General features: G+C 53.2%; 1 protein-coding gene across 1 annotated transcript in view; it reads left to right on the top strand.

The window, feature by feature from the left end:
• Positions 1–9,003: 9,003 nt before the first annotated feature.
• PINX1 (PIN2 (TERF1) interacting telomerase inhibitor 1) overlaps positions 9,004–9,961 on the top strand; it is a 94,993-nt gene continuing 94,035 nt past the window's right edge. Inside the window, exon 1 of the mRNA XM_062212874.1 lies at positions 9,004–9,141. Within this exon, the coding sequence (XP_062068858.1) occupies positions 9,123–9,141 (19 nt within the window). The 5' untranslated portion in view covers positions 9,004–9,122. The remainder of the gene's footprint in view (positions 9,142–9,961) is intronic.

The raw sequence follows: 9,961 nt of genomic DNA, 5'->3' as shown, positions 1-9,961 counted from the left end.
GTCTGGGCCAGGCTGAAGCCAGGAGCCTTAAACTCCATCTGGGTCTCCCATGTGGATACAGGGGACCAAGTACTTGGGCCATCTTTTGCTGCTTTCCCAGGCACATTAGCAGGGAGCTGGATTGGAAGAGGAGCAGATGGGACTCAAACCAGTGCCCATATGGGATGCTGGTGTTTCAGGTGGTAGCTTAACCCACTGTGCCACAGCCCCGGCCTCTGCTCTTACTTCTTTATCATTATGCTCAAGGATGCGATCCCACTTGGCTAGTGTTCTCATCCTCCCACATTTTACAATGTGGAGTGAAGCCTCAGAAAGGCCAGCCTCCCTTGCCCACAGACAGTCATGCCTGGTCCCCAGGGCTGTCAGGACCAAGACCTGTGCTCTTCCCAGCACACCGCACTGCCACTCAACCACATCAGACACACAGATTCAACCCCACCAACACACACCCTCCTAGGAAGCAAGAGGGGCACCATGACCGCAGTCAGGACTACACACAACCTTGTCGGGTGTAGTTAACTATGGCTAGGCCAGGCCTCAGGGCAGGCAAGCAAGAAGAGCTCCCGAGGTGGAGACAGCTGTGCTGCTGGCAGGGCAGACAACCACAGAGGGCGAGAAAGAAGCCCAGACCCGGAGACATCTTGGGAGAAGTCTGGAAGGAGGCCTGGCTGAAATCATGAAGAAGAGCATGCCCCTGAAGGGAGAGAGGCCATCAGAAGACGGGAAGACCAAACAGGCAGCGTAGGTGACAGCGAAGGTTGGACGTCGGGAGGAGCAATGAGACCGAGGGAGAGAAGAGCAAAGTGGGAAAACAGAATATTGGCCAAGAAAGCACCTGCTGAATGTGAGGCAGTGGTAAGCAAAGGAACGCAATAAGGCCTAATGCCCTTGCTGGCCCAGAGTCCCAGGATGGCATACTCCACATGGCGAGAGGCAGGAGGACCGGAGTGTGTCCTCTGGTCGGTCTCTCTCTCTCTCTCTCTCTCTCTCTCTCTCTCTTCCCTAATAAAGCAACCAGGACTCCACCCTGGTGACTTTAGCTAATCCTAATCGCTTCCCTGAAGGCCCCATGTCTAGACACCACAGTTGCATTGAGTTTCTGGTCTCTTAATGCCTCACAGCAGGGATTAGAGCTCCGCACGTGAGGCCTGGAGGGGACATTCGAACCATGTCCAAACCACAGCAGTGCCCCTGTCATAGCACCGTGACTCCATGAAAACCATGGAAGAGTTAGCACTTCCCACTGCTCCGTGTGAAAAATGGGGTCTTGCATGTGTTGCTTCCCACTGGGAGCCAAGTCTCAGAGCCCAGAGCATCCTCTTCCTAGCTGGCCTTGAGTTTACCATGGAGACTTGACTTCAAAGAATCATTACCTCTAGGAAAAAGGAAGTGACCACCAAGCAAGAGCTGATGTCAGTGAACAAAGTTCTCTTGACTGTAGTTTGGCAGACCCTGGGCTGCTTCTGCTCACCCCAAGGCACAATTTCTGAAAAACTGGATTGGAGTCTATGCCTGGCCTCCCACCCTAAGTGAGGCTTCTTTCTGTGCTTTGAGTCTCTTTCCTCATTGGGCTAAATATTCACCAGCCCAGGGTGAAGAGAAGAAGAGAGGTGGAAAGCAAAATGGGAAAGCCTGTTCTAGAGAGACAGTGGAGGTGTAGCCTGTTCCTTCTGCCACCAGAGAGAAAGCCACATCCAGGTGTACGGCCCTGGGCTATTACCATACATGGTGACCATGACCACTAAAAATGTGGTCCAGCTATCATCTTAGAATCTGACCTTGTCGGTTCAGTATATGCTTAATCGTTCTTGGGAGGAATAAGTTGTAGAGAAGGGCAAAGCATGGATCTTCTGGATGTACCTGCCCCAGATTTCCCCCACAAAGCTGCTAACAGATAGAAAACGTGGGTTCTCAAGTCGGCGCCGTGGCTCACTAGGCTAATCCTCTGCCTTGCGGCGCTGGCATACCGGGTTCTAGTCCCGGTCGGGGCGCCGGTTCTGTCCCGGTTGCCCCTCTTCCAGGCCAGCTCTCTGCTGTGGCCAGGGAGTGCAGTGGAGGATGGCCCAAGTGCTTGGGCCCTGCACCCCATGGGAGACCAGGAGAAGCACCTGGCTCCTGCCATTGGATCAGCGTGGTGCGCCCGCCGCAGCGCGGCGGCCATTGGAGGGTGAACCAACGGCAAAGGAAGACCTTTCTCTCTGTCTCTCTCTCTCACTGTCCACTCTGCCTGTCAAAAAAAAATTTTTTTTAAAATAGGATTTTTTAAAATGGGGTGCCTACAGTTTTGCAAATGGTTATCTAACAATATCTTTCACACATAAGGTTTTAAAGGTACCATACATAAATTAACTCTGTATAAATCACAAATGTCCTAGAGGAGTGACAGAGATTTCCTGAAAATAGTTTCTGATGCAAATATTTGTGCTCTGTGGTCCCGGCCTCCTCTCAACCCTCTGCTCAATCGCCAATAACCCCGTCTATGTCCAAAGGTATCCCCCTCACCACTAGACGTCCTCTATGTTACCCACACTGAAGTCAGTAGTGGGCAGATCAACAAAGTGACCTTGGTGTAGAGTTAAAAGACAAAATAGGGGGCGGGTAGGCATTTGTCTCAGTGACTGAGCTGCCGCTTGGGTCTCCCACATCCCATACTGGAGTGCCTGGCTCAAGTCCTGGTTCCCTACAGCCCCTCCGGTGTCCTGCTGATGTACATCCTGGGAGCTAGCAGATGATGGCTCAAGTTCTTGGGTCCCTGCTACGCACATGGGAGACCTAGGGGTACTCCAGATTCCTGAATTTGGTCTAGCCAGCCCTGGCCATTGAGGGCATTTGGGGAGTGAACCAGTGGATGGAAGATCTTTCTCTCTTTCTGAGATGAAATAAATAAGAATGTAAATTAATTAAAAAAATTCTAACTGGAGTTATGGCATAATGAATTAAGCTATTACCTGCAACACTGACATCTTATCTGGGCCCTGGTTCCAGTCCTGGCTGCTCTGCTTTCAATCCAGCTCCCTGATAATGCATCTGGGAAAGCAGCATAAAATGGCCCAAGTACTTGGGCCCCTGCTATCCATGTGGGAGACACAGATGAAGCTTCTGGCTCCTGGCTTTGGCTTGGCCCAGCCTTGGTCATTGGGGCCATTTGGGGAGTGAACCAGTGCTGGAAGATCTCTCTCTGTCTCTCTCCCTCTGTAACTGCCTTTCAAATAAATAAAATAAATCCTAAACAAACAAACAAAAACCTATCTGTACTCAAAAACAGAGAGCCATCTATTGAACTCCTTTCCATGCTAAGTGCTGTCCTAAAGTGTATGGATCATTTAACCAGCAGTGTTTAAGTATCATCTAGTCAGTCTGAGCTGCTATAACAAAATATTATAGGCCAGGTAAACAACAGAAATTAACTTGTTGGAGTTCTGGAGACTGGGAAGTCGAAGATCAAGGTCCTGGCGGAGTCTGTGCCTGCTGAGGCCCACTTCCTGGTTCACAGACAGCGCATTCTTGCCGTGTCTTCAAGAGGTAAAGGCAAGGCCGGCGCCGTGGCTTAACAGGCTAATCCTCTGCCTTGCGGCACACCGGGTCTTAGTCCCGGTCGGGGCGCCGGATTCTATCCCGGTTGCCCCTCTTCCAGGCCAGCTCTCTGCTATGGCCCGGGAAGGCAGTGGAGGATGGCCCAAGTGCTTGGGCCCTGCACCCCATGGGAGACCAGGAGAAGCACCTGGCTTCAGATCAGCGTGATGCGCCGGCCGCAGCGGCCATTGGAGGGTGAACCAACAGCAAAAAGGAAGATCTGTCTCTCTCTTACTATCCACTCTGCCTGAAAAAAAAAAAAAAAAAAAAAAAAAAGTAGAGGCAGGGGGTGAGCTCCCTGGAGTCTATTTTATAAGGGCATCAGGTCCACTCACGAGGGCTCCACCGTCCTGATCTAATCACTTCCACATACCTTGACATGGGGGATTAGGTTTCAGCATAGCAATCTGCAGTAGGAAGCAAACATTCCAACCATAGCAGGTGTGGTATCTTTGAAGCAGTAGGATTTATCATATGGATGGGGAAAATGAGGCATAGGAAACTTAGCAACCTGTCCAAGGTCACAGCTGGCAAGTGGCAGAGGAAGATCGAAGTGGGACGTGAAAAATAGGGGTTGGAGAGGATTTGGCCCCGGGATCTGCCTGTAATTCTCAGGACAAAACAGCAGGGGGCACTGCAATCCTAGCACGCTGTCCCCCTCGGAGCATCTGGTGGATGTTGTCTTGGTGAGTCTTCCCAGCAGCTCCAATGGAGTGGCAGATGACAAATCAGAGAGGGGACAGAGTTGCAGGCGCCACAGCCAGATTTGAAGGCTTCATCCTTGTAACGACCACCTCCCATTCTTGTGGCAACCAGGTCGGCGTATTTTGGGAGCTTATGCATGAGAACTGACAAAGACATAAAGAGAAACAGGAAACTTCTACGGGCTGCATCAGTTCTCCTTTGGTCAATTGGAGAAATATTCAGAATGTGGGTGGGGGAAGGCAGCAGGGGAGGACTAATCAAAAAAAAAAAAATCCATAGCAGAGATAGCTTTTGTAATACATTTAAAATATTTTTCATATATTTGAAAGGGAAGCAAAATAAAAAGCTCTCTCCTCTGCTGTTGTATTCCCCTAATGCCTGCCAACAGCCAGGGCTGGGCGACAGTAAGATCAGGAGTGAGGAGTTCCGTGTGGATCTCCCAACTGGGTGGCAGGGACCCAGGCACCTGAGCCAGCCCCAGCACATGAGCAGGAGTGCACCCAGGATTTGAACCCAGCTTCAAATCTGATGTGAGTGTGGCTGTCCCAAGAGATGTCTGCAAACTCCTGCTCAGAGTTAGCGTTAAATGATTGAAAACGGAATGCTCTCCTCTGCCTTGCCCTGTCTCCCGCAGCCGCCACAGCATGGGCCACTCCATCCAAACTCACAGTGCGCTTTGAAGTGTGTGGGGATGGCTTTTATACAACCGTCAATCAGAGGACAGGGTATCATTTTTCTGCCTTATGTCGCTTCAGTCATTAAAGAAGAATTGAGTCAAAGGTAAAATCTGGTTGGTTTGTTTAAGACTGGGAAGGCTCTAGGTTGCCAGTTACCATACAGGACACTGTTACTTTGTAAAGATGTGTCTAAGTACTTACCACCAGCGCAGCACACATAGGAAGTGTGAAATATTCAGAGAGGGTTGGGAATTCCGGGCGACAGGGGCTGGGGGTAGGGCTTCTGCTGGGTTCCTCCTGGCTATGTTGCAGTCTGAAGTACTCCCCAGGCTCACCCTTTGTTCCCATTTCTCAGGGAGCACAGCTCTTCCTGCTATGTGTCCAGCGTTAGAAAACCATTCTTTCAGGTATTTTTCCCAGCTTTGTAATTATTGATGATGGAATGAACAATCCCCTCCCAAATTAGCATGCTGAAGCCCTAACTCCCAGGGCGCCTGTATTTGGACCTGCAACCTGGAGGTCACGAAGGTTAAATGAGGGCATAAGGGCGGGGCCCTGATCTAATAGAATTAATGTTCTGACAGGAGCATTAGAGACACCAGAGCTGGCGCTGTGGTGCAGCAGGTTAAGCCTCCACCTGCAGTGCCGGCATCCCATGGGCACAGGTTGGTGTCTCGGCTGCTCCTCTTCCAATCCAGCTCCCTGCTATGGCCTGGGGAAGCAGTAGAAGATGGCCTAAGTCCCACCCATGTGGGAAACCCAGAAGAAGCTCCTGGCTCCTGAGTTCGGATCGGCTCTGCTCTGGCTGTTGCAGCCATTTGGGAATCGAACCAACAGATAGAAGATCTCTCTCTCTCTCTCTCTCTCTCTGTCCCTCTCTCTGTCAGTAACTCTGCTTCTCCAACAAATAAATAAGTCTTAAGAGAGAAAGAGGAAGCTACAGCATTTGTTTGCATTCCCTCCTTGTCTCTCTCTCTCTCTCTTTCCCTGTCTCCCTGCCCCCCTCAGCACACACAAGGGGAGGTCAGGTGAGCACAGCATGAACATATACGCCAGGAAGACAGCCTCACCAGCAACGAGGCAGGCTTGCCATTTGATTTTGGACCCTCCCTCCCTCCCTCCCTTCCTTCCTTCCTTCCTTCCTTCCTTCGACAGATAGAGTTAGACAGCAAGAGAGACAGAGAGAAAGGTCTTCCCTCTGCTGCTTCACTCCCCAGATGGCCGCTGCGGCCGGTGCACCGCGCTGATCTGAAGGCAGGAGCCAGGTGCTTCTCCTGGTCTCCCATGCGGGTGCAGGGCCCAAGCACTTGGGCCATCTTCCACTGCACTCCCAGGCCACAGCAGAGAGCTGGCCTGGAAGAGGAGCAGCTGGGACTAGAACCTGGCGCCCATATGGGTTGCCAGCGCTGCAGGCAGAGGATTAACCAAGTGAGCCACGGCACCGGCCCCAGATTTTGGTTTTCTATACTCCAGAACTGTGTGAAGCCAATTACTGTTGGTTAAGCCACCCAGTCTGTAGTATTTGGTTATGGCAGCTCTAACAGACCAACACCCTGAGTAGGGCTGTGTGTGTGTAGGGGGGCCAGAGAGAGGGGGAGGGAGAATCCTTCACACTCACTGGACAGCTCAGCAGCGAAGTAGCAAGCTACGGTTGCTGACGCTGGGCGTTAGCTGCCTGAAGGCAGGGAAGTAGCTCAGAGGACTGACACAACCATGTGCCAGGTTCAGTTCTTTGAGTCTGTCACCGCCATCTACAGACCTTCAGTTAAACAGGAAAGAGAGTGTACTATAACCCCACCGTCTTGTATGCCGTTGATGGTGTCGTGGCCCAGCACGCAGAGGAGGCTGCAGCTCCCCAGCACCTGCGTCCTCAGACACCTGTTGCCAGACCACAGCCTCAGGCTCGCTCCAGACCCGCCCACCCAGAACACACATTTTCGCAAGGCTTCCGAGTGACCCACTGGCGCATCCATGACAGGGAAGCAAGGCCCGAGGGAGTCCTCCGAGAGACTGGAGTGGAGACTCCGTGTGTTATCTGAATTGCCTTTAAAAAGTGCGATTTCTGATCTGAGCCGATCATCCAAAATATAAGTAAGATTCTGTTATTGTGTAAAAATTCCAGATCTCATCTCTTCAGTAGATAATCCTCATGGCTACGATGCTGAACTGGAACAAACCTTGGAGACCTTTAGTCCATCCTGTGTTCACATGAAGACAGAGTCCAGTGTGCATCATTCCCTGTGGTTCTGAGTGAGCAGTTCCGGGGCAGATGGCTCATCACATCACCAGGCCTGGGGCAGACGGCTCACTGCATCTCCAGGCCCGGGGCAGAGTGCTCACTGCAACTCCAGGGCTGGCAACGTCTTCACCACCCAACACTCGCAGTGCCCCCCTGGATCACAGGCCTGTCACCTGGCTCACGGCAACTTCTGCACCAATCTTCCCACTCCTCTTTGAATCAAAACTACCTTCCTGGAATCACAGACTAACACATGTGGGGCTTGCAAAACACGGGCGTGCTAACTCAGCGTCCTCCACGCAGGGTAACTATCGTCCATTTCCTCTAGTAGAAATAAAATGGCTTGCCCGGATCCCACCACGTGTGTAACCCTGCTGGAGTCTCCCTCCCCGTCTCGGCTTCCCTTCTCCCCACCTCGCCTAGGAAGATTCCATTCACTCTGCCTCCTCTGACCCCTTAAAGCTCTTTCCTCCTTCTAACTTCCAGGAAACCGGAGAAGCTGGCGTTGTTTGTCTAAACTCCTAGTCAGGCGCCGAGTTTCACTTAGAACAAAAGCTTCATCCACCACGTGGCTGCTCTTGGACCCTGGGCAGTACTGTTGTCATCTCCGCCTCCCACCTGAAGCTCACGGACAGACAACTGTCCAAAACCAACTCCTTCCTGTCTGCCCAACATGCTGATTAGAACTCCTCTAGAGCCGGCGCCGCGGCTCACTAGGCTAATCCTCCGCCTTGCGGCGCCGGCACACCGGGTTCTAGTCCTGGTTGGGGCGCCGGATTCTGTCCCGGTTGCCCCCCTTCCAGGCCAGCTCTCTGCTGTGGCCAGGGAGTGCAGTGGAGGATGGCCCAAGTCCTTGGGCCCTGCACCCCATGGGAGACCATTGGATCAGCGTGGTGCGCCCGCCGCAGCGCGCCAGCCGCGGCGGCCATTGGAGGGTGAACCAACGGCAAAGGAAGACCTTTCTCTCTGTCTCTCTCTCTCACTGTCCACTCTGCCTGTCAAAAAAAAAAAAAAAAAACAAAAAACAAAAACAAAAACAAAAACAAAAAAAACTCCTCTAGACACGAAAGCGCTTTAATAAGTTCATAAGCAAACATGGCGCCCCCACCAGACTCAGACTAGGTTCCGGCAAGGATACAGAGGGGGAGATGAGAAAACCATAGCTCCAGTGTGTGCCTTGTCCGGGAGAGAAGACATAAACACCTTTGTCTTGTGAAGGCACCCTGGTGTTTAGACAGAGACACCCCCCTGCCCCAGGAATTAGGTATCTGCTTGGCTTGGGATTCCACAGACAGGCGGACAGAAAGATACGGGACCTAGTCACACCTAATGCAATCTATCATCTGTATCAGAGGCCAGAAGTGGGGCACCACGGCCCAAGTTTCTCCAACCCTTTGTCCTCTGAGACGGCGAGCTGCTGGGGGGCAGAGGCCAGGTCTTTATTTATTTTTTTTAAAGATTTATTTATTTTTATTTGAAAGTCAGAGTTACACAGAGAGAGAGGAGGGCCAGAGAGAGTCTTCCATCCGATGGCTCACTCCCCACTTGGCTACAAGGGCCGGAGGTCTTCTTTCCAGTAGGCACCGTGTTGACATCCAGCGCGTAGAGATGCGATCACCTGGGCCACCCTGCCCTCGGTGTAACCAGCCTCAGGTGGCTCACCTGCCCAAGCCAACCGAGGCTCCGCCTCTCTCCGCCTCCCGCGCTCCCGCCCCCAGCCTCGTCGCCCCGCCCGCACTCCAGCATGCCCCGCCCCTCCGCCACGTGGTCGCGGGCGCGAGGCGCACGCCGATGACGCCAGCAGCCTGCGTCCGGGCTGCTGCCGACTGCCCGGCGTGAGAGTTGTGCGCTTCTAGTTTCTTCAGGAGCCGGCACCGGGCAGCCACGGTCTCCAGGTCCGGAGGCGCGGACGTCACAGGCTGTGCAACATGTCGATGCTGGCGGAGCGTGAGTGTAGAACACAGAGGCCCGACCTGGGCGCGAGGGTGAAGGTGCTGGGTGACCCGCCGGGCGCCCGGAGAGGGGCGGGCACGTGGGTGGCCGGCCAGCAGCGAGGCAGGGGTATCAGAGGCCGGGCTCTGGCGATCCGATCTCTGGCTCGCCCCGAAAGTCGACCCGCCGGTCTGCTAGAGCTGGGGCGCGTGCGGCGGGTTCCAGAGGAAGTCAGGACCCCGGGTCCCGGAACTGGCCCTGCCTCCTTCGGTCGTGGGGACACTGGTTGATGGCTTCACTTCCCCGGAGCTCAGCTTCTTCAGCATAAAAAACGGAGGTTGGGTTAGAGGGCTCGCTCCAGGCAGTGAAATCGTGTTGTTGAAGACGTGTTGGACCCAGAAAAAAGCAGCTAAAGGGTTAGAACCACACGCACAGGAAGTTAGAATTTGGGGACGACAGGGAGGCAGGCAGGTGGCGGCGGCGATGCAGGCTTCAGGCAGTGATTCCAAGACTGTGGCAGTTTTGGTTTGGTTGGAATTGTTCCTTAACCAGCGGTGTAGCTTCAGCATCCCATACTGCCTCAGTGTGCGTTTGACATAACTCCGCTTTCTGGAGTGAAGTCCTTTAATTCCCTTCTGCTGAAGCTAAGGTTGCTCACCGCCAGATGGCAGTCGCGCTTCGGCCGCAGAAAGCCGGCGCTTAACTTTCCAAAGCGGTGTAGCGAGCCCTGTTGGTTGCCGGCCAACAGCAGCCATACGGGGGTTTTGTGAGATAAGTGCTCTCAGTAGCCTATTAGGCAAGGAAGCACCTAAGGACCGGGAGCACCAGATGAGTG

The sequence above is a fragment of the Lepus europaeus genome, chromosome 16, assembly GCF_033115175.1.
Source record: "Lepus europaeus isolate LE1 chromosome 16, mLepTim1.pri, whole genome shotgun sequence".
Taxonomy (NCBI): domain Eukaryota; kingdom Metazoa; phylum Chordata; class Mammalia; order Lagomorpha; family Leporidae; genus Lepus; species Lepus europaeus.
Note: the sequence above shows the minus strand (reverse complement) of the source record. Positions and strands in the feature narration are given on the sequence as shown.